Raw genomic sequence first — 25,514 nt, 5'->3', positions numbered from 1 at the left:
CAATCTTGCAGCCCTGAGAGGAACACCAAGATAATCACAGAAATCCCAGGTCACAACTCTGATATCATTTCTATTCCAAACCTGCCTTTCTCTAGAGTCCTCACTGAGTTAGATAGTAGGGTCTGGCATTGCCAGTCCACTTTTACTTGGGTATTTCTATCCTTTTAACCCAACATATTAACTGACATTGTTACAGCAGCTGTAGGTTATGAGTTACCTCCTTACTGTGTTTAAAATTTAGGCATCTATGTTACATTTCCATAATAATGATTTAAATAAAAGGTGCCCATTCATTGTATGGTTAATTTTTTAAAAAACTGAAAAAAATAGAATTTTAAAACCCAGAAATTTAGAAATCAGGATAATCATGAGTAAAAGAGCAGCAAGAATTCAGTCAAGCCACTTTGAAAACATGATACAATTACAACTATTATGACAAATCATGTGGTTTAACAAAATATAGTATTATACATCTTTTAACTTTCATGTGAAAATGAGATTTATGGTTGCTTGGTTAAGATATATCACTAAATTAAATCATGCCAAAGTCTTAAGATTTGCCAATATCAAGAAGGAATAAATCATGTTCCAAGAAGAAGTCTAAATTCATTACAAAATATTAGTATCTGGGAGAACAAATTGAGACATAAAAATGACTCAAAGAAACTAAAAGAGCAAAAGGTATATAAAAATACACTTAGAAGCTGTGGGCCACATTCATTTTTCCACAAATTGACTTTTAAGGAAGCAGGCTTCATGTAGGTATCGGAGGTACACACGGTAAGCAAACAGGTCTATTTCTTGTCCATATTCACGTAACAGTTGTGGGAAAAGAGCCAACAGAGACAAACAGAACAAGTCAAGTCCCAGCTCTCCCACTTTCCACCCTATGCAACTTTAGAGAAGTCAATGACGATTTTAAGTCTTACCATCTATAAAACAGGTAACACATTCACCTTTAAGAACGTTTGTGTGGATTAAATGAGATGATACCATAAAGTACCCAGGTGGTCCTGACACATATTAGAAGTTGAGTAAAAGGTAACTTTCATCGAAACAATGATACTAAGTGAAGTTTACCTATGGCCACAAGCACGACTAGTAATATCATACTCGTGGTACAAATACCAGTAAAGCTAAGTTGTTGTTGTTTTTTTTTAAAGCACTACATTATAAAAGAAAGAATTATTACTTTGGTTAAGATCTTATGTGAGGTGAAACTTCAATATGGATGCCAAAATGATGTAGAAAAACAATAAGAGAATAGTTATAAAAATAGCTGAAGAAATTGGAAATGTTTAAGAGGGAAGGCTAATGGAAAATAATATAAATGACCTGATTATGCAATATGGAAAGGCAATCTTATTTGTTCTTAAAACACAAATAAAACATTCTCCCACTAAAACAGTGGCACAATGCACTTGAGAGCATAGTGCAGCGAGAATCAGAAGACCTGGATTCTAGGTCAGAAACCTGGACAAATCATTTAACTTGTGAACTCCATTCTTCTCATTAGTGAAATGAGGTTACTGAAGTGAGTCAATGTTGCCCCACACAAGCTATCCCATTAAAAAGGTAAATTACCTATTTTTTTTCCCCCTGCATTCCCAGGAATGAAGAAAGGGGAAAACAGAGAGAAGCGAACAGAGGAAAAAGTAAGCGTGAAGGGACAAAAAGGTGCATCTGTAGAACTCAAGCCTGCAGATAGAGAATGCTGACAAAATAAATAATTTGTAAGGCCATTTTTGGCTCCCAGCTTCTACAATTCTTCCCTAGGCCTTGTTGATATTCACCTTCTCTGAATTCCTGTCTATGTGATTTATGTTTCCTCTAAAATAATGTAATTGTTTCTTGTGTATATTTATATCTCCACAGAGAATGAGGCTTTTTAAAGTCAAGGCCCTTTATCTATTGAGAATAAATTCAAAATGCTAAGAAAATAACATTAAAGAGAACAGAGTACACCTTCATGTTATTGGATGAATTATGTTCCCCCAAAATTCATATGTTGGGGGTTGATATTTTAACCCCTAATATCTCAGAATGTGACTGTATTTGGAAAAAAACATTTTAAAAGAGTTAATCAAGTTAAAATGTCATCCAGGGGGACCCTAATCCAATGTGACTGGTGACCTTATGAAAAGAGGAAATTAAGACAGACACACAAGGAGGCAAGGCCAGGGGAAGACACAGGGAGAAGATAACCATCTACAAGCCAACGAGAGAGGCCTCAGAAGACATCAGACCTGGTGACATCTTGATCTTGGACTTCTCCCCTCCAGAACTGTGAGACAATAAAATTTTGTCAAGTCTCCCAGTCTGTGATACTTTGTTATGGCAGTCCTAGCAAACTCATACATTTCACTTCTTCTACAATGAGCCACTTAGCAACCCCAAACCTCCAATAAAAGCCAAAAACCTAGAAGTTAGCCAAATCAAACAAAACATATACAGTTCTTCCATACTTTAACTCATTTTACAAAATGTGTTTTACTTCCCTACTCTTCATCACTATTTTCAAACATATTCTGCCAAAGTGCTTAACCTGCATTTTGGCCATTGGGCAGCTGCTTCTGCAAATTACTGGAGACCACCAGTAGCATGCCAGAAGATTTTAATCAATGGGATCTTTGTCTGTTCATATCACTTTGTGACAATTTCCAATGCATTTATTTGTTTGTGTGTTTGTTTCTTGGTCTTGTCTTTCAAGATTGGTGGTGTGTACACACTTGCCATGTGTTCTCTGGGGGATGAAGCAGATTAGGAGTTAGTAAAATTTACCAGTTTCATACATAATATTTATTCTCTTATATTCCCCAGAAATTTTCATTTCTGCCTTAGGTTGTAATCAGGAATAGAACAATAGAAGTTATGGCTAGCGGGTTAGTTCTAGACACAATTACTGACAGATTCTAAAAGTTTAGAGCTGTAAAAATCTCAGACAAGAGCAATACCGAGTTGACTAGCACTTTGGACACTTCAATAGCCTCTGAGGACATAAATGTGGATGAGATGATAAAGGAGGAGCATCCTTTTCACTTTACAGAACTCTGTAGAATTATTTAGAAGGCAAAGAGAGTCCTATGTAGCTCATTAGGGCCTAAATGCAACATTGTTATATAACTCAATTTATTACATATAATGATAGCTATAAGTCATAAAATTAATCATTACATTATTCTTTTTAGTAAGGAAGGTAATACTATTTAGACAATACTACATTAAAAATCATTAGTTAATAATTTGGGGGTTAAAATTAGGAAGAGGGGAGGGGGAAGAAGAAAGAAAAAGGCAGGGTGATGGGAGGCCAATGCATCCAGGAAGGGAGAATGAGAGAGAGAATGGTAAGAGATAAAGTTATAGAAGTAGGTAAGGATAGACCACAACTTTAAATGCCATTGTAAGGAGTTGCGATTTTGAAAGATATGAGGATAACCCATCACAAGTTGCAATATAATTTAAATGTACTTCAATCTTCACCCTGCTATGTGAAGAATGAACTACAGTGGGACAAAAGCCAAAGCGGAGAGGCCACCTACCATCCAGATTTTGGTTTCCAACACTACTCTCTAATAAAGAAAACCAGGACTCCTTGAAGAAATGGCTGATTCTAGGACTACGGCAGGAAATATACAAGATAAGCCTGGATCATTAAGAAGTGCCAAAAAGTAAGAAGCACTCAAAAACACAATAAAAAAAATATACCCCATATTGATGGGAATATATCAAAGGGACACAAGAGCCAACTGAAAGAGCTCTCAATGGCCAAACCTGGAACAATATGAGCAACAAAAATAAATAAAGTAGTATTGATTATAACTCAAAAGTATAAAATTAATATCCATGAGTCTATACTGATATAAATAATTATTGATTAAATAAAGAAAAGACTTGAGCCCAGGAGTTCAAGACCAGCCTGGGCAACACAATGAGACCCCCTCTTCTCTACATGGGCATGGTGGTGCACACTTGTAGTTCCAGGTACTCAGGGGGTTAAGGTGGGAGGATCACTACAGTCCATGAGTTTGAGGTTGCAGTGAGCTATGATCACGCCATTGCACTCTAGTCTGAGTGACAGAGTAATATCCTGCTTCTAAAAAACAAAAATAATAATAAATGAAAGTAAAAGAGAAAAAATAGACAACTCTCGCTTGCAGAAGAATTCCAAATAATTTATGTAGAGATACTCTGCCCTCAAGGATGGGGAACATAAATCCCTACTCTTTTTTAAGTATAAGCTATGTGTAGTGACTTTCTTCCTAAGAATACAGTAGGAAAAGGAGGAGAAAAAAGTATGTTTACAGTGGAGAAACCTAACAAACACTACCTCAGCCACGTGGTCAAGGTCAATATCAAAAGTGATGACATGTTGTTCGCATATACCTTTAATATGAAGTGATGAAAATGGTACTTAACCTCTGTGATCTTCCTCCAAAAACCCCATAACCCCAGTCGAGTTCTGAGAAAAATACCAGACAAATTCCGGCAGAGGAGCATCCTGCAAATACCTGATCATGACTCCTCAAACCTGCCAAGGTCATCAAAAATAAGAAAAGTCTGAGAAACTGTCACAGCCAAGAGAAGACTAAGGAGACAGAAGGACTAAATGTGTGGTATCCTGGATAGAATCCTGGAACAGAAAAAGGACATTAGGTAAAAACTAAGAAAGTCTGAAAAAAATGGGCTTTAATTAATAATTATGTACCAATATTCATTTATAATCATAACAAATATACCACACTAATATAAGATGTCAATAGGAGAAACAGTGTGAGAGAATATATGCGAACTCTCTGAACTATCTCAATTTTTCTGTAAATAGAAAACTGTTCTAAAAAATGAAGTCTATTTTTAAAAAGCCAAAGAAGATAGGCTCATAATAATTCAGTCAAAGAGGGTAAAGATGATGGTGGCTTAGACTAGAGCAGTAGCAATGGGTATGAAGAGGAGTCAGACTCAGAATATATTTTGAAGGTGCATAGAGCAAAATGCATTGGTAGACTAGATATGGGAGGTGAGGGAAAGAATAGTTAAAGATGACTGAGAGGCTCTTCGTTCCAGTAACTCAGTGGATAATGAGTAGTATCTTCATTTAGTATATGGGGAAGAAATGAAGGAGGAGTAAGTTTTGTTCCTTTGGAGTCATTTGCCACCTCAATTTGTTCCTTATTCCTGGTTTATTCTCGTGAGCTACTAGGATCAATAAGAAAACTTCAAGCTGCATGGTCCCACACAGGATATTAGATTCATATAATTTTCTTGTTTTTTAAAAAATCATAAGGATACTAAAAGCCTACTTTATAATAGAATAGTATATAATTGCCTTGAAAAGAGATAGAATAAAATGTTTCTTGACCTAACTTGGGGACAGAAAATCAGTACTAAACCACTTGTTCCCTGGGCCCAAATCAATAATTCAAGAACACGTATGATTATCTGAATTACATTAACCTTTTGAAAAGCACAATTGAAGAATGTGGAAATCTATACTTTTAAGTTCTCCAGATAATCCTGAGAACCACTAACCTGGATGTTCTTTTAAAGCTAAGAAAATCTCACCTATTTAAAATAGAGCATTCTATCTTTCTAATTACTCCAAAGTAACTTTTTGCCTAATGAGGAAGTGAAATATGTCCCCTCACCAAAATCCCACAAATCACCACTAAAGAACTTACTCATGTAACCAAGTACCACCAGCTCCCCAATAAACTATGGAAATTTTTTTTTTAAAGTCCCCTCACATCGTATAAACTTTCACATTGAAAAGTTTTTAAACAGCACTGTTATAAAGTTGTCTTTGTGAGAAGCAATGGACTAAGCACCAAACAAGTGAAAATTCATCAGAAAAAGACCCAGGCCCAGGGCAAAAAATAATACATTTGCTACTTTCTTAGTGAACTTATTAAAACTATTATTTTATTTTACAGCTATTGTCTCTGCACACACGAATCAAATTATAAAACCTTAGATTCCATTGATTACTCAGTCAGGGCCAACAGACCACCTAAAATGATTCATCACTAAAAAGATAAATTTCCTGTGGTCAGTAAAATTATACTATAGTAAGCCCCCAAGCAAAACTAATAAGAAAGACAAATATTCAATATCAAGAACCCTTCCTTCAAATCTGGAAACCACGAAAAGAAGTTCACTGGAAGGTCTAAACATTCATTAAGTCATAGTCAGTCAAGAGCATTTATGGAGTGCTCACTATGTGCAAAGCACTCTATTTAAAGGAAGAGGTCTTGCTTAAAGTATCCATAATTCAGCCCATAAAGCCCTTTATAGTGTAAGATCAACAGTTTGAACCTCAATGAAGAGCAAATGGATAGCTCGTTCATACTGAAAGATGCAGGTGTATTTGGTCAGTCAGTGCTGCTGGATATTCTTAAGTTCAATGGGTCTTTGCAGTCTGTGTAAATTCAGACTTCTGGGTGGTCTTCCAGAGCAATCTCAAAGAGGGCATACCACAGAGGTACTGGAGTTAATTTATGCTTATGCAGACTATGAGTCATGCGACTGCCATTAACACTATATACTTAAGTGAGTACATAGAAGTAAAATGTGCAAATCTCCAGCAGCATAAAGTAAGCTTCCTTAGAACAAAAAAAAATTGCAACTAGAATGACCACTGAAAAACAAATCAAGACATGAATGAACAAAAGTGTAGGTTGTTTCAAGTGCAATGCAACATAATGAAGATGAAATATAAACAGCAGAAGGAATCATCAGTTGGTCAGCCAACTTATGATTATGAAATACAGTACTGATAAACCAAATGGAGTTAGTTATCTGGTTTGACCTTAACGGAGTCTCAGTCTCCTTTGTCTACTTACTGGTGGTGATAAGCAGCAGCAACATGTTCAAATAGAGAAAATAACAGCATCACTAATGAGAACAGCCATGTATTGAACTCCTACTCTAGGCAAGCATACTTGACACTAATACACAAGCAAAGAAACTAGTTAATCCAAAAAACGGAATACTAAAAACTAATCTCATAGATGGACAATTATTAATCAAAAAAATCTAACACAATTATTCATCTAAAAAATTTCCTATCCCCCAGAAGGAGAAGAAGTAATCTCCTTTTCTAAAGTTTATTCTACCTGTTCTTTAATCTCTTTCCCTCATTTCTAGCACCTTAAATTCATCTCTCTGTACACCTTTCTTCAATTTATTCAAAAAACTAAAATTTTTCCTTGAATCCACTTTCCCTCCTATTATAAGGAGTTAGTTTTACCACTCCTACTCTAACTATAGTAGCATAACTATAATGACTACATTTTCCGGGATAATTCCAATTTTAAATATTTTAATACGTTGTCTCCATTTCAGCTTGTGGTTTGAAAACATGAGATTGCATCCTAACATCTTCAAAACCTTACTTTCACTACTACTTCTACTAAAATTGCCTTTTCTAAATTTTCTAATATTGCCAACTCAAATGACTGGTTCTTATTCTTGTGAGTCTCTGCAGCATTTCACTGCCTTATTCAACCCTTCCATGAAACTTACACTCTTAACTTTGGCCTTTGTAGTAAACTTAAATATCCTTATCTACTTTAGCATTTCCTACGTGTGTTATCAGGAACATTAGCTTCAAAACATTTCCTCAATTAAAAAAATGTTCTGTGTTGAAAAAATTTTGAAAGTGCTACATATATTTTACTCCTGGAGCTCTACAATGAACATTAGTGTGTTGTAGGCTCCATGAGTTTTATGATAAAGCAACTATTTATTTTAATTCGGTGTTTCCCAATGAGCCATCTTTTATTTCCCTAGTCCATGGCACTCATTTTTGTCACAGAACACAATATTAACATGTCCTGGAACTAGCATTATGTAGATGTAATGGTCTGATGAAACAAATATTCAATGGAACACACTTTGGGGAAGACTCATATACCTGAAATTTTATGTTCAAATCTCAAATATATCAGGCTTCCAAAACTGAATTCATCATCTTCCTTTCCAAACTAGGTTTTAAACATCAAATTAATCTTTAGGAATAGCTTTTCACCAATCTCACATTCAGACAGTTGATAAATCTTTTCAGCTCTCCATGCCTGTTGTTTGTACTGTTTGTTGCATGACCTCTGACATCACCGTAAGGCAGGGCTTCCTTAACCTTCACCTGGACTCATGGGAACCAAGCATAAGAACTATGGGAGAGTTTAAAAAGAAAATTCTGGAATCCACCATAATCTTTTACATCAGAACTTTGAGGAGAGGCTTGGAAGGTATGGTTCTAATGGTCAGTGAGGTTTCCAAACTACTGAAGTAGACCCTGAGAGCTCTACGACTTTTCCCCTTGAGCTAAGCCTTTTCAGTTCTCTCCATTGTCATTTCAAAGTGACATGGTTTTGAGTCTCCTTAGCATCAGTTGCTCTTCTCTGAATGTAGCTTTTTGCCCAATGGGGAAGTAAAAAAAGTCCCTTCACACTGTATAAACTTCCACACTGAAAAGTTTTTAAGCATTACTTTTACAAAGCTGTCTTGGTGGGAAGCACTGAACTAAGCACCAACAGGTAAAAATCTAGAAAAAGACCCCATTCTGGGCAAAAAAATAATACACATACCACTTTATGTCTATAAATCTTTTAAAGCGAGGGTCTCATATTGAACCACACAGTGCTCTGGATATAGGCTGGCCACTTGGTAAGCTATTAAAACTATCAATTATCCATTGTCTCCTGAGTTTCTCTAGATCTCTTTCTACTCTAAATAAGCAAAATCGCTCTCTTCCCCATCCCATCCCTGCAGCAAATTATTACTAGTTATCATCAACACCAATCGGCAATAACCAGAACTAACCCAGAATATGACCATAAACAGAATATGATGCAGTAAACAAACAAACCTTACCAGAATTTTAAAGGAATACTCACCTAATAGATCTCCAGTCTCTATTCCAATAAGCAGCATGCCTCCTTTTCACTGACGAACCTTTGTTCTGAAAACTGCTATGCATACCAATCCTTACACTGTTTAATATCAATGCTTCACATGTACAGTGTTTTTTCCACTTACAAAACATTTCAACATTATTTACTTAATCCTCTCAAAAGTTCTTGTGACAAGGGTATTATCCTCATGTTACAAACGAGGAAATTAAGGCTCATAGAGGTTAAGTAGCTTATTCAAAGTCACACACAGTAAAGTGGGGAAAGTTGTGACTTTAACTTCACATGTATTGCACCTAATCATAGCTTTTTCCACTTTAAAATCCAAGTATAGTCATTGGCCATCATCAGAAAATTAGCACCAATTAACACCAGAGTGTGATCGCTACCAGATGGTGAATTACTCAGCAAAAAGAAGAATCAGCCAGAATACAGGGAAGCATTATAACATAATAGTGAGCTGGGGAAGGGTGCCTTAGGGGCCAGACAGACATGAATCTGTGTCCTAGCTCCATCTCTTACTACCCGTGTTACCTTGAGCATATTACATACATTTTGTGAGCTTTGATTTTCTATTTAAGTCATAAAAAATAAAGAAGACAATTTTCTTTAAAGTGCTTAGCAAAATGCATGGTAAGTTATCAACCAATGGTGGCTTTAAAATATTCTCAATGTTAAAATATTCAAACATGATAAACAGTTAATAAAACCAATCCGTTTGAAAATAAATGCAGATCTAACTTTGGTGTCCCGCCCTTCATCGATTGCCTCTAGGCTTCTGGGAATAGGACAGTGTAAGTGCTACAGGAAGATGGAAGATAGTCATGAGGAGGGAGAAAATTTGAAACCAGAAGGTTTGAGCAGTTTAAGCTTCCGGTGGCTACCTTTCATTAGGATGTCATCACCATTAACAGTCACTTAGGGATAAAAAAGAAAAGAAGCAGCAACAACCTAGAAGAGATGGCAGTGGGCAAAGTATCTACCACGAATGTGAGTAGATGGGCAACATGGATTTTGGCCTTTAAAAATAAATGTAGAATTACATTCTAATTCATTCCTTCAAATTATTATTGGGAAAAGATAAATTTTGTAATAGAGAGATGATGTGTTTAAAGTCAGTTTTTAAAATAAATTGTTCAGTGTTTGTAACACATTGAACAAAGGCAATATTAAAATATTAGTGTCTTTCTGATACCCTATAAATACTTGCTAATTTTAAAAAAACTTAAAAGTACAGGTTTTGAAAATCACCTATAATTGCACCATCCAGAGACAACTACTGTTAACATTTGGTACAAAACCTTTTAAACTATTTCATATGCATATATTTATAGGTATGCATATTTTATAAATATGGGATCATATGTTAATACTCTTTTAGACTTATAAATGTATTTTAAATCTCTTTCCAGATAATTAAATTTTCTTTTGCACTATTATTTGAAATGTCAGATATATTTTCACCATATGGCTTATTTACATAGACCCCTATTTTGGACATTGAAATTATTTTTTGCTATATAAGAAGAATGATTAAGAACATTCTTGTAGCTATATCTTTATGCATAAAAATGATTCTTGGAATAAGTTCCTAGAAGTGTAATTGCTAGACCTATGGCATGCAGAATTCTAAGACTTTTAAATAATTTATTACACTGCTATCCAGAAAGGTACTACCAATTCACACTCTACCCTGCAGTAGAAAGTGTTAATTTCCTATGCTCTGATCAATACTTAATTTGACAATTTGGAAATCTTCACTAATTTGGTAGGTGAAAAATTATTCATCCTTTTACCTCATTTTTTATTATTAATAGGTGAAAGATTTTTCCTAAGTTTGTGGATCATATGTATTTCTCATTCTGAAAAGTATCTGTTTATATCTTCTGCCCATTTTTCTGATGTTTGTCTTTCTCAGTTGATTTTGATATGAATCTTTTGTCCATCAAATGGGTTGGGTTGCATATGTATTTCCCAGTTTGCTTTTTGGTCACTGCTGGGTTTTTTTGTCTGTCTATTTGTTTGTTTGTTTACAATATACTCTCTGGTGTTTATGAGCTCTAGAAATGTAAAATATTTAGTAGTCCAATCCAATGTCTTTTACCTTTTTATTTCTGCTTTGGGAATCTTGTTTAGAAAGGCCTATATCACCCCAATGTTATACAAGTTCCCACTTACATTTTCCCCTAGGACTTGTTTTGTCATAGTGTTGAGTGGTGAGAGACAACAGAAAAAAACACTTTGGTTTTTCTTCTATACCCTTACAAATGGCTTTTTAGATTTGATGAAACATAGTATTAATTTATACTAAGAGGTTTTTTAATTAAAGAATACATTTTGAATGTGTATAAAAATCTCTTATGAGTACATATTAAAATGATTATAGTTTTCCTAAGATGTCCCAGTATTGAATCATTTGTACATCCCTGAAATAAACCTTACCTTGTCATGACATGTTACTTACTCAACATATTGCTATATTCCTTTTACTAACATTTTATTTAAGATTCGTACATCTATTTTCTTTTTTATTTTTAATTTTTGTGGATCTATAGCAGGTATATACTTATGGGTTACCTAAGATATTTTGATACCAGCATACAATGCATAATTACCACATCGGGATCATTACTGCAAGCATTTATCCTTTGTTTCAAGCAATCCAATTATACTCTTTTAGTTTTTTTTTAATGTACAATTATTTTTTGCTACAGTCTCCCTGCTGTGCTAGTAAATACTAGGTCTCACTCAGTTTTTCAATTTTTTGTTCTTTATAACTATTTTTTGTACCGTTTTACCATCCTCCCTTTCCCCCAACTGTTTCAGCCTCTGGTAACCATCCTTCTACTCTCTCTCTCCATAAGTTCAACAGTTTTAATTTTTAGCACCCACAGATACGTGAGAACATGTGATGTTTGTCTTTCTGTGTCGGGCTTATTTTACTTCACATAATGAACTCCAGTTCCATCCATGTTGTTGCAGATAACTGAATCTCATTTTTATGGCTGAATACTACTCCATTGTGTATATGTATCACATTTTCTTTATCTGTTCATCTGTGATGGACACTTAGGTTGCTTCCAAATCTTGGCTGTTGTGAACAGTGCTGCAATAAAATGTGAGTGCATTTTATTTTCATAAATCAGATTGCTCTGTAGTTTTTCTTTGATTGAATACCTTTTTATCAGATCTTGGTTTTAGGGGTACTTTACATTTGTCAATAAGTTGATAAGAGTTATTCTGTTTTCTTTAATTGACACAGTTTATAATAGCATAGGAATAATTTATTTTTGTGATAACTCAATTTCTTCTGAGGCTGCTGGTCTATTCAGGTCTTGTAACTCTTTCCGAGTCAAATTTTGTATCTTATTTTTTTTTAGAAAATTACCCATCTCACTGAGATTTTTAATTTATTATACTTGGATTATACATAGTATTCTCTTACATTAAAATAGGTTTTTTTCATCTCTTTGGTTTTAGCTTATTCTCATTTCTAGTGTTTTATATTCTTCCTCCTTTCTTTCTTAACAGAAATGGTCTAACTTGACATAAATGGTCAACTTTATCAGTCTTTTCAGAGATCAATCTCTTGAATTTATTTAACAGTTCTACATTTTTTATTTTTCATGTTAATTTATCTGGACGTTTTTAAGATTTTCTCCTTGCCTTTGATTTTCAGCAGTATGATAACAAGATATGGTTATTCATCCTGTTTCAGATTTCAAGCACTTTCTCAATCTGTAACTTGATGTTTCTTTCTAAGCTTGACAGTTTGAGAAAATTCTTGGTAATTATCCCTTCAAATATTGCTTCCTTCCCATCTTCTTTTCCCTCCCTTTCTGTGGCTCTAATTATATCCATGTTATAACTGAAACATATTTCTTATCTATATTTTTTTCTTGCTCTCCTAGCTTCAGTCTGGATATTTTCTACTAACCTGTTTTTTGCTGTTGCTGTCTGTCAGTCCTACTTTCTTGTGTGTTTAAAATGCTGTTAAATTCATCTATTGTGTTTATACTTTCAGTTATTGCATTTTTCAGCCTTAAAACTACTTAATTTTTTACAACAGAGTCCAGCTTTCTGGTGAAATTCTCCATCTTGTCATCTATGATATATTAATCACAGTTATATTAACGCCTAACTTAAATATCTGTATATCTGGGCCATGTATAGACCTGTTGGTTTTGTCAATTTATTTCCCTTGATCCTGTACTTTGGGATGCCTGGTAATTTTTTATGAATGCCAGGCTTTGTGCATGAAAAACTGCACTCCAGATAATTTAATCTTCTTGCAGAGAGGGTTCATCCTCTGATAGCTCTCTGATAGCCAGCTAGATTGGGGAAAGGAGGTGGAAGATCACCTTAATCTATTTGGGGACTGAGCTGACTTGAGGTTGGATTGCAGGTTTTGTTGACTTGAGGTTGGATTGCAGGTTTTGTTAAGTTTGGTCTACCTTTTGTTTTCCCCCATTACAGTGGTGTGCTGAAGCTTGGGAGAACCTATTGTTATCATTTAAAGAACCTGTTGAGCTAGTTGCTAAACATAGCCATTATTAAAAATAAATTATGTAAATTTATAATTAAATGAATTATATTAAAAACAAAGATAAGAAATATTCAAAATTCATCACTTCCCAGTTATTTAACTACATTATTTACAACTGTCATATCTGTATTACAGAAATACTATGTAACGGTGTTACCAAACATCTCTTCCCAACCCCACATTTAGTGATGTCATATTTGTACTTGAAATAGCCCACAGTGGAAGTATTTGCACCACAGAAATCAGAAAATACTAAAAGTCAGTGTTTGATTTATTATTTGTTGATTTACAGCTAGATTTACCATTCTGTTGGTTGTCTAGCTCAGTTGCTCTCAACAAGAGACAATTTTGTCCCAGGGAATATTTGAGAATGTCTGGAGGAATTTGTGTTTGTCACAACTGCGGAAGAAGTGGGGACAATGCTACTGGCATCTAGTGGAAGGTCAGAGATGCTACTAAACATCCTACAATGCATAGGGCAGCTCCCCGCCACAAAGAATTGTCCATCCCAAAATGTAAATAGAGCTGAGGTTGAGAAACACCTGTCTATTCATATGTCTGCTTCTTAGTAGTATGTCTCTGTCTGGAATGTCTGGAAGCTGTTTGTTTGTTTGTTTGTTTGTTTGTTTTGAGACAGAGTCTTCCTCTGTCGCCAGGCTGGAGTCAAGTGGCACAATCTTGACTCACTGCAACCACCTCCCAGGTTCAAGCAATTCTCCTGCTTCAGCCTCCCGAGTAGCTGGGACTGCAGGTGCATGCCGCCACACCTGGCTAGTTTCTTCTCTATTTTAGTAGAGACAGGGTTTCACCATGTTGTCCAGGCTGGTCTCGAACTCCTGAGCTCAGGCAATCTGCCTACCTCAGCCTTCCAAAGTGCTAGAATTACAGGCATGAGACAGCGCGCCCAGCTTGGAATCTTTACCTCTCTTCTCATGCCTAGAATTGGCAAACGCCCGGAGGAAAAAGGTGGACATTTTATCCCATTTTCTTTTATTGATTTTGTTGTTATTTTTCCAGCATTTTGAGATGAAGATTTAGTTTCATTATTTTTAACCTTCCTTATATTTGATAATAAAAAGGCTTGACTATGAATTTTTCTTTTAATGTAGTTTTGGGTGGTTGACCCTATTTTTTGTGACTTTTTGGTCTATGTACTGTTTTGTTGTTAAAGATTGTAGCCATAGACATTGTCATCACTCCCTTAGGTGAGACAGGTAGAACTTTACAGATGCAAGCAATGCTATTGTTGTAATAAGCATCTACTGAAAGTAAGTTCCAGGAGTAGTATATTAAAAACAAAGATAATAAATATTCAAAATTCATCACTTCCCAATTATTTAACTACATTAGACTACATTATTTACAACTGTCATATCTGTATTACAGAAATACTGTGTAATGGTGTTACCAAACATCACTTCCCAACCCCACATTTAGTGATGTCATATCTGTACTTGAAATAGCCCACAGCAGAAGCATTTGTACCACAGAAACCAGAAAATACAAAAAAAAAAAATATTCAGAAAACATGGTAGGGGATTAATAATTATGGGAATCCATTACCAAGTATCTATCTACATTTCCACCATTTTAGTGTCAACTTGAATCATTTTATTCTGCTGTTATTCTTATCAGGATTATATTGCATTTATTTAACAAATAGTCAAGTACCTAGGATTTGCAAAATCCAATGCCCATGTAATGGAGTAGAGGTGGGGACTACAAAAGTCCTACATCATAACCTATTATCTCAAAAAGTTTATAGTTTTGTTGGCGAGAGAGATTTGCAAATGATGAATGTATTAAAACTCTCAGTTACTCATGTAAGTCACACAATTTGGAGAATTTAAAATCCACACTAAAATGTTTTTAAGTTATTAAACAGAAACCAGAAACATTTTGGATGAGATGGATCACTGTGTCAAATAATATATTATAAAATATGCAATAATGTTGACATCAAAAGCCAATTATACTGACTTATTTTGAGAACTTAAGATTTGCATGCTGTTTATGGCTTATTGTGTACATTTATTTAAAGGGGCAGTTTTTACAAATCTTACTTTACACTTCCATCTTTATATCTTTTCTAGCATGTTTCTGTGATCCTTTCCTTTGATATGATAGGGTTATGAATTAGAAAGAGTTGATGTTAGTCTTATTATTTAACAGTTGAGAAAAATGAGATAGAACATTAAAATAACTTGCCTATGGTTATGCAACAAATCTGTATTGAAACCTTTTTTTTTTTTTTTTTTTTTTTGAGATGTAGTCTCACTCTGTCACCAGGCTGGAGTGCAGTGATGTGATCTCAGCTCACTGCAATCTCTGCCTCCCAGGTTCAAGTGATTCCCCTGCCTCAGCCTCCCAAGTAGCTGGGACTACAGGCATGCACCACCATGCCCAGCTGATTTTTGTAATTTTAGTAGAGACGAGGTTTCACCATGTTGGTCAGGATGGTCTTGATCTCTTGACCTCATGATCCACCTGCCTCAGCCTCCCAAAGTGCTGAGATTATAGGCGTGAGCCACCGCGCCCGGCCTGTGCTAAAACTTTTGAGACACCATGTTTCCAACTGGTGAGCTGGATGGCTTCTATCTTTGTTTGACAATGTCATGTGATGGGTTCTTTATTCACATGTAAAACATACTGAAGACATCTATCTGATTAAAATTTGTGCAATTCTCAATAACTATTTTTCAATAAAAGAATTATTCATTTACAAAAAAAGCTTTGTGAATGATCTCAGAAGTACTTGCTAAAACTTGTACATGATTTTTTATAAACTGCCTTTAAGTAATTTAAGTAATTTCAAAGTTTGTAAACTGGAATAATATTAATTTTCTGACTCATGTTTATCAAACAAGATAAATGTACATGAATTACAGTTAAAAGTTTTCTCTATTATGTTTCCCAGTTTATTCTAACTATCCATTCTAATTCACTGTGAAAAATGTAATCCATTTGGAAAATTAACTAAAGAACTAAGATTGTTATTTAGGTAATACGAGGCAAGGTAAGATTGTTCTTCCCTCACTTTCCTTTCCCCAAATAATACACACACACACCTTCACACACCTAGGTATTTTATATGTATGTATTGCTTCAGTTCTTTTCCATGTGTATATAACTTTTAAAAAAGAAAAATGCAGTTATAATTATCTTTGTATAGTGTTATACTTTGAATCATGCCTTGCGAGAGTTTTCTAGTTTCTCAAATGGAGTTGTTCTTTCCTTTTCTTATGCCATGCTTTTAATGTTCTTTTCTTTCTTCTAAAGTCATGCTTTGGCTATGTTTTTACTCCCTGTCTCAAGTAAGTTCTTTTTTTCCAATCCAGCTGTGGTCTTTCTCTGAGTTTTCAGTTGAGTTGAAGATGGAAAAGTAACTGTCTCTATTACAAATACTTTTCCTAAAAATCATTGTATGGGGACAAGCCAGGAAGGGTCAGTGGGCTGAGAGAAGTCAATTTTATATTCTCCTCAAAATAATATATTACTTACTCAGCTATAACACAACTTTAAGTAAGCCACCACTCAGAACTCTAGTTTATTTCAGAACAGTTTCTTTATACTGGAAAGCTTTCTTTATTAAAGGATTTTGAATAAGGTGAGAGGCAATTCAAATCTTTTAAAATTCAAGTTAAATGTACTTTGTTAGAGGTTAAGAAACATTTTCTGGAATTATGAGCAATTTCCAGCTAGAGTTTCACAAAAAGAAAGCCTAAGTTAAATTTATGTTACTCTCCCTAACAGAATTCCACAGTGACTAAAATGGTTGGTAAATATCATAAACAGAGTTTTAAAAGGGTTGAGGAGACAGGATTTGAATGGAGAGGAAAATGGGAAAACTCTATCTTCTCACTGTGCTCGTACATCCTCCCCCACCACACATACATACACACAAAATTGCATCACAGAGGGAAACGTTCATGTTGAAAGTGTCTTTTAGTGGTGAATGGAATAGCATGCATGGAGTAGCACAGTTGAGTGAATTGTGTGTGGCACTGGACTGGAATTTCCTCAGTGAAAGGGCATATGTTCTTAAAGAGCTGAAAAATGGCTTAAATTTTCTGGTAGCCTAGAATAAAATTGCGCAGGAGGCTCATGTGAAATGTAGCATGTGTGAACAGTCTTGCAGCAGAGTTCCATTTGAAATGTAGCAACACAGCTGGAGCTGTGACTCATCACACTAATATCCACTGTTAACAGACAGACTCTGTCTAATAAAGCCTGTACTTTCTCACATTGTAAGGATTTTTTAGGCTGCTGTGATAGTATGATATGTTCCCCAAACTTGGACAGGTCACTCGTATTTAACATTTGTTGAATACCTGGCATATCCGAGGCATTTTTCTGCATTTAGTTTTTACACCTGTTTGGTGTTATTTACCCCATTTTACAGGTGATGAATCTGAGATCACACATCTGGCCTGATATTCAGCAGGCACCACTAGCTGCTGTTAGCCAGTGCCTGTTCTGATTGTTTGATGAAGATGAAGGGACACAGAAATTTCCAATAGTAAGACAGACATTTACAATAGTTCGTGTCAGTTGGCATCAACCTTCTCAAAAAATGTAGAGAGAGGATTTAAAAAAAAAAAAGACAGTGAAAATTTGGAATGCAGCTATTTGAGAAAATGTGACAGGGAGTCAATAAGTTAAAATAAAATGACCTCCCAGTTTCAATTACTAAAATCTTGCCCATAAATCCAGCTGCTGCCCTAGCTCCCAGATGTTGAATGGCCTGATGACTTCCTGAACATTGGCTCCATTTGCCTGTTAGGATTCCAAGGGACTTCCCTAAGGATAGATAATAACCTGCCTGAAACTGAGTCCTTCTTGACGACCTGCCATGATGGATCTCATTACATTTGTGCTAGCCCTTCCCACATTGAGACACTTTTCAATTTTCAACTTAAGTACTTAAATACTATGACAAACAGATTTTTCAAACAATTGAGAGATGTATGTATGTGAGTGTGTGCATGCTTGTTTGTGGTCCATTTGTTCCAATGATGCTAAGCGAAATAACCAAGAGTGATTAAAATGAAATATTAAAATTTCATTCTACTATAATTCTTTAACTTACTTCTTTTTTAAATGTTTGAGTGCTACTATTGCAAATCCATTTGTATACTGGCTGTGTGATCTTCACAAGTTACTTATCCTCTCTCAGTTTCCTCATCTATAAAATGTGTTGTTGTGAAAATTAAATGAGTTCATATACATGAAGCACTAAGAACCACACCTGGCATATGGTAAGTGCTGTATAAGTGTTAGCTATTGTTTTAGCATTATTATCATTATCATTAGTGAATCTATAGAAAATGAGCTATTCAGTGCAAGGCCTGCTGAATAAGTGTATACAAAATATTAAAATGTCCTATGTGGTTCTTCAAGGTCTCAAACAAAATTATCAGAAGCTGATTGGACATGCATAGTGTTGAAGTTTATCAGCTAACAAGGAAAAAGAAGAGTTCCCACTGACGCTGTTAATTAACATCCCTATTTCCTTCTTTTTTCACTCCCAGAATCTATCTTCTGCACTGTTATGGCTTACATCTCATTTTCATCATGCTATTACCTTATTCAAAATTTCTTCACTATCTATCTAACAAAGTTCAGATATGCATGTGATCAACAACTAAGTATTTGGTGATCACTATGTAGCCAGGGGCTATAAATATACATATGACTGAGGTATGGCCTTGCCATTGTGAAATTCACTCCTAGAGGGCAGACAAGCACATAGGCAGATAATTATAAAACAAAGTAGAAATTGCAATGATGGAAGTGCATTCAAAGTGCTATGGAGCAGAGATGAGGGATACCCAAGTTCACACTAGAAGGATCAGATAGGGCTTTATGGAGGAAAAGATTCCAAGGCTTAAAAGATTTCTAGTAGGAATTTAGATGCCTTCTCTGGCATCCAAGGACTTCCTTAATTGGTCCCTTGTAACTCCCCAGCCATATCTCCCATTACTCCCAACATAACCCACCTGCCCACTCCTATTGGACTAGTGTTCCATGTCCTTGGAAAATCCACTTTTGATCCTGTCTCTGATACCTCTTTTCATATGGCATTCTCTACTAGGCATCCTCCACCTGGGAAAAACTGAACCCCTCTCTTGGCCTGGTAAAGTGTGTTCTCATCTCTTCCATGAAATCTTGCCTGACTGTGATGTAGTCATATTCCTTCCTATTATATATAAACGCACTTCACACAGGCACATTCAGAGAGACACTAGCATTATTTTGTCATATTTTATAATGGTTTGTTGTGTTTTTCTTACTATGCCAAAAAAGTAAGTATGTTGAGGAAAAAAATATTTCATAAATTTATTTTATTTATTCTACAATACCTAGGAAAGTGTCAACCAAAGCAAAATATAAATGGTCAAAAATACTTTCTGAATTATTTTCCCAGTGCTTTCTTTGGTTTATCTAATGTGCAATAAATTCACTTTATGAAGTTTTAAAAGTTCAAATAACCAGAGGAGAAAACATTCTTACTTCTGTCAGTTAATTTACTAACTGAAAGTCAGTAGTACTATATGAGAAATAAACTAGCTTGGTAAAATTTGTGAATGTGAAGAAAATGTGAACCATGGAATAAATTATACATTTGGTTTATAAGAAGGTTGTGAATGAGGTTCTTGTACTTGGTAAGCAGTAAGAAAGCAGTATATTGTTCAGAGAGGGAATGTATTTAGAGTACAAGTTTGAAAATGAAATGAGAATAATTGAATAGCCTTTTTCGTGAGGAAGTAAAATACACACAGCAGTCAAGTAAATGATGAGGATTATGCTCGTATGTGCATGCACACACACATATACTTTAAGTGTGAATAAAATAACAGAAATAGCAGTGGGGGAAATGATCTTTTCATAATGATTAGATACTTTATATTCAGCACTGTTCTTATTTCTTCTCTTTTATCTATTTCCCTCCCACTATTATTTGTCATACGGTTCTTCTAGTTAATCTGTTCTGTCTGGTTTTCTACCCTCACTCCTTTCTAACAAACAGAAACTCCACACACACACATACACACAAACATACCCCTCAATTGTTTCCTACACTTTTGTTCAAAGCATAAAACCAATTACCTACAGGGCCCCTGATAGTGACAACATTAATTTACCACACTAGTGAGTGGTTTTGAAACTTTTGCTCATGAACCCCTAAAAGACTTTTGATATAAAAAAATAGACTTTTTGTGCCAGTTATCAAATAAAGTTAGAGCCTCTCACCTCTAAACCCATCTTCTTTGCCTGCTCTGCTAAAATGGGGCTGGGCCCTTTAAATATTTTTTTCTTTGTCAGCCAGCATGATGTTTAACTTTGCCAGCTGAGGGCACAGACGGCAGACTCCAGGAGGAAAAGGCCTTTCCTTTCTGGTTTCGGGATGCTTGCTTAATAAGCTTCTCCAGTGCTTGCAGCATCTTTCACATCCAGATCCCACAGCCCATGCAGTTTCTCTGCTTGCAGGCTTTTGCAATGAGGGCGGCTTCTCTAGTGCCAGACTCCTGTTACGTGACTGGATTCTCCTGCACCCATCTCCTCCCGTGTATGCAGCTTTTCCTGCAACCAACTCCTGCAGAGCACACAGCTCCTTCTGCCTCCAGCTTAGGTAGCATACTCTGCTTCCCAGCTACATGAGTGGCTTCTTCAGTGCCAGGTGCTGCTCTCTGTGCACAGCGATGAGCAGCAGCCAGAGGCCAGCAGCTTCCCCTGGCACTCCACTCAGATGGTTTGGTAGTGGAGCGTCTCCACTGAGACACCCTGCAAACTGCTTTCCCCAGCTTCCCAGAGGGTAAATTTCCAGCAAATTTCAGATTTCAGGAAAGCTCCAGCAAGTTGCACCATCATGGCACCATAACAACTTCTCTGATGTTTAGTGGCTACAGCCATGCCCTCTTCAACAAGATTTAGTCCTCAGCCCTGTGTGTACGGAGGGGTGCAGAGGATTTCTTTGGCTGTCTATCTCAGTCCTAGGAGTCATGATTGTTTCTTATATCTGCTATTCCTGTATTCTTTAGAATTTCTCTTCATTTCTTACTACCCAACCCCTTATTACCACAATCCTCTCTTACAGTTCATAATTCTGTAAACCTTACTGTTCAAAATACTGTGTATTCTGTGTCCTGACTGGGCGCTGACTGATACATGCTTCCTCGTACATTTTTTTTTTTTTTTTTTTTTTTGAGAGGGAGTCTTGCTCTGTCGCCCAGGCTGGAGTGCAGTGGCACCATCTCAGCTCACTGCAAGCTCCACCTCCCGAGTTTATGCCATTCTCCTGCCTCAGCCTCCCGAGTAGCTGGGACTACAGGCGACAGCCACCGTGCCCGGCTAATTTTTTTGTATTTTTCGTAGAGATGGGGTTTCACCGTGTTAGCCAAGATGGTCTCCATCTCCTGACCTCGTGATCCGCCCGCCTCGGCCTCCCAAAGTGCTGGGATTACAAGCGTGAGCCACCACGCCCAGCTCATACATTTTAAATTCAGTTAAAATGTCTTATCAGAAATTCTTTAAATTGCAGAAGATTAATTTTCTGGTGTTTTGTGTATTTTATACATACTTAAAATGTAGATTTGTCAAAACCTTAGAGATACATATTTAGATCACTGAGCAGATGAAGTCCTCCGTATAATCTACAAAGCCAGTCCTCACTGTCAAATGAATCAACCAAATCAGATGTATTCCGTGTCTGAAAAAAAGACTTCCATTTATTTCATTTTTGTTCATTTGAAAAAAGATATGAGGCCGGGCGCGGTGGCTCAAGCCTGTAATCCCAGCACTTTGGGAGGCCGAGACGGGTGGATCACGAGGTCAGGAGATCGAGACCATCCTGGCTAACACGGTGAAACCCCATCTCTACTAAAAAAATACAAAAAACTAGCCGGGTGAGTTGGCGGGCGCCTGTAATCCCAGCTACTCGGGAGGCAGAGGCAGGAGAATGGCGTAAACCCGGGAGGCGGAGCTTGCAGTGAGCTGAGATTCAGCCACTGTACTCCAGCCCGGGCGACAGAGCGAGACTCCGTCTCAAAAAAAAAAAAAAAAAATGAATACATGTACTCATGGAAGCCTTCTCACTTAAGTAGGCTAGTAAAAAATGAATGGACAGAGAGCAGATGGAGAGACAGACAAGCAGGAAGACAGGGAGGTGGACTGTGCTGTGCCAGGAGCCTTGCCAAGGTGAAATATTACTTCACTTTATTTTTTTTTGACACGGAGTCTCCCTCTGTCACCCAGGCTGGAGTGCAGTGGCGCCATCTCGGCTCACTGCAAGCTCCGCCTCCCGGGTTCACGCCATTCTCCTGCCTCAGCCTCCCGAGTAGCTGGGACTACAGGCGCCCGCCACCACGCCCGGCTAACTTTTTATATTTTTTAGTAGAGACAGGGTTTCATCGTGTTAGCCAGGATGGTCTCGATCTCCTGACCTCATGATCCGCCCGTCTTGGCCTCCCAAAGTGCTGGGATTACAGGCGTGAGCCACCGCGCCCGGCCCCAATTTCACTATTTTTTAGCAACACCTTTTAAACCTTGCTTTCAATGAGTCTCTTTAAAGTTCCCGAACTGTCATTTTGTTTGATGCCCTGGAGATTGTACCCCAGGGCAATACGTGGTAAGATCTGGGCTGGGTGAAAGATATGTCATCTTTTGTGAAGTGGGAGAAGGGTGTTCATGATAGAGGAAATAGGAGGAAGACCAGCCAACCACAGACATTCAGACATATCAGTTTCAGGAAAATGCACATACAGAAGTTGGCACTAGACCAATGAGCTACTCGACTACATTCTCCAGTGAAGGATACAGCAAGGAATTTTTTCCCAAAATAGACAAGAAAACAAGTAAAAAGAAGCAAACAATTAAAATTAGAAAAAAGTAGAATAAAAGTATTAAATCACATTCCTTATAAATGTGGAAAATAAAAGTTCTCCTTGTAAGTATAGAAGTAGATGAAATAGAGGCAATATCACATCAAATGTGAAACCTGACTCTCACTAGCATCTATGTTTGGATAAGAGTCTTGCTTTTAGGATTTGTGACTCAAAAATCTCACATGGGTTAAATCGTTCATTTACAGTGGTTCTGTTTCTTATTTAAAACAGTAAGTTTTCTTTAGATCCCATACTTTAGTGAATCACATGATAGGGAAGGGGATGGAGAATCTGAATCAAAAAGTAAAGGGGATGTGGCCAATTTTTACCATTTGAGATATTAACAAGTTTAACGTGGCTCAGCAAAAACTATCGTAAGTGTTATATCAACTATTATGACATAAGCTAAAGGTGTTGAAATATTATATAAGGAGTGTGTTTTCTGAGAGGAAATGGGTGACAATTTGAAGGGTCGGTTTTTTAACAGGAGGAATACATAAGGATTCAGAACAGATTCTCAACCAATGCTAATGTTCAATAAGGTTTGTGCAATGTAAGAAACGTTTTAAATCTTTTTTTTTTTTAAATTTCAAGGAAACCACTGTTTCCTGTTATTTCTGGAAAATCGGTAAATGCGGCTTTTTTAAAAGAAAAACACTTATGGAGAGATATTAAGTGTGTTTTAGCTATAAGTATCAGATCTTAGTTTATTTATTTCCCTAAGAAACTCTGTAATTCTGTTTTAAATAAATGACATTTACTTTTTTTTTTTTTTTTTTTTTGAGACGGAATCTTATTCTGTCACCCAGGCTTGAGTGCAGTGGCGCAGTCTTGGCTGACTGCAACCTCCACCTCTCGGGTTCAAGTGATTCTCCTGCCTCAGCCTCCTGAGTAGCTGGGACTACAGGCGCACACCACCACACCTGGCTAATTTTTGTATTTTTAGTAGAGATGAGGTTTCACCATGTTGGCCAGGCTAATTTTGAACTCCTGACCTCAAGTCATGCACCCATCTTGGCCTCCCTAAGTGCTGGGATTACAGGCCTGGGCCACCATACCTGGCCAATGACATTTACTCCCAATTAAGGTTTCTGCCTTTTTATTCCCCCAAGTCAGCAACCCATGGGAAGCATAGGGCTTCTAGAATTTTCTCCCCCTAGATAAATAAATTTTCGGTAAAGATTTTCCTTTCTTGAATAACATCCATAATCTCCAGAATATACTATCTGAATGAACTATTTTAGTCAGAAAGTCCAGTGTGCTGCCTATTTTATGGTAAACTGTTGGGATCTTTAAAATAAAGATTTTGAAACTATGCAAAAACTGTTAACCTCATATTACATAATTTGCTTACCTATGTAAAGGTATGTTCCCATGTTACATTCAATACAGGTATTTCCCTTCATTGCAAAAGTATAATCTACTTGGTGGATATTATTCAATATGAAGGATATACATGAAGAACTTTTCATTATGTTCCAATAAATATTTAAGGCCATCATTTGAAGGTTTGAAAAATCAGTAAATGCATAAACATTTCTATGCTTGCCAAAATATCTTTCATAGCTCTGCTTAGCACCATGGTTATTAATATGAACAAGTTAATGTTGGGTATTTTAAAGATCCAAGTAGTGCAAAATCAGCCAGTCTGTCACACTGGTAATTTACCATGAAATCAATAATTACTTTTATTTCGTTGGGGGTAAATGGTAATAGAAAAACAAACAGAAGAAAATTCAGCAATGGAAAGATTCTAAGATGAACAAGCAATAACTAGTTTGCTGCCGTCTGTGATGTAGCCATACCTATAGGTTTTCAACATACTTACTTAAACAATGGAGTTCCACAAACAACACATTTATATATTCCAGGATCTTTGTGATGTGTGTACTCTCCTTCAAAGGCACTGATAAATAATAAACAGATCATTGAAAAAATTAAAGTTAGCATTATTTCTTACAGAATGTATTTGCTTAAAATATATTTCTCTAATAAATCTTTCAAGGGCTTTTTGTCCTAGAATGAAAACAAACAAAACATATGGAAATCTGAACTTTACTAATACATTTCAAATCTAAATAATAAAATGTGCATATAACTACTACAAACTAGTGCAGGTTACATAAAAAAAAAAAGCCATCTAGTTACGTAATGCTTAGAAAAAGATTTTTTTTTCTA

The 25,514-nt window shown here is 36.2% G+C and overlaps 1 protein-coding gene across 5 annotated transcripts in view; it reads right to left on the bottom strand.

Moving 5' to 3' along the window:
* The window catches only part of MSRB3 (methionine sulfoxide reductase B3), a 188,364-nt gene that overhangs the window by 112,133 nt on the left and 50,717 nt on the right, over positions 1–25,514 (bottom strand). For 4 of the 5 annotated variants that reach the window (XM_003906729.5, XM_003906728.1, XM_017945990.2 and 1 more), the window contains one exon: positions 25,165–25,242. The exons of the other annotated variant lie outside the window; for it this stretch is intronic. In XM_003906729.5, coding sequence (XP_003906778.2) covers positions 25,165–25,242 — 78 coding nt within the window. The remainder of the gene's footprint in view (positions 1–25,164; positions 25,243–25,514) is intronic. 5 annotated transcript variants of the gene reach the window in all.

The sequence above is a fragment of the Papio anubis genome, chromosome 9 (genome assembly GCF_008728515.1).
Source record: "Papio anubis isolate 15944 chromosome 9, Panubis1.0, whole genome shotgun sequence".
NCBI lineage: Eukaryota > Metazoa > Chordata > Mammalia > Primates > Cercopithecidae > Papio > Papio anubis.
The sequence above is the reverse complement of the archived record's forward strand: the minus strand, read 5'-3'. Positions and strand labels throughout refer to the sequence as shown.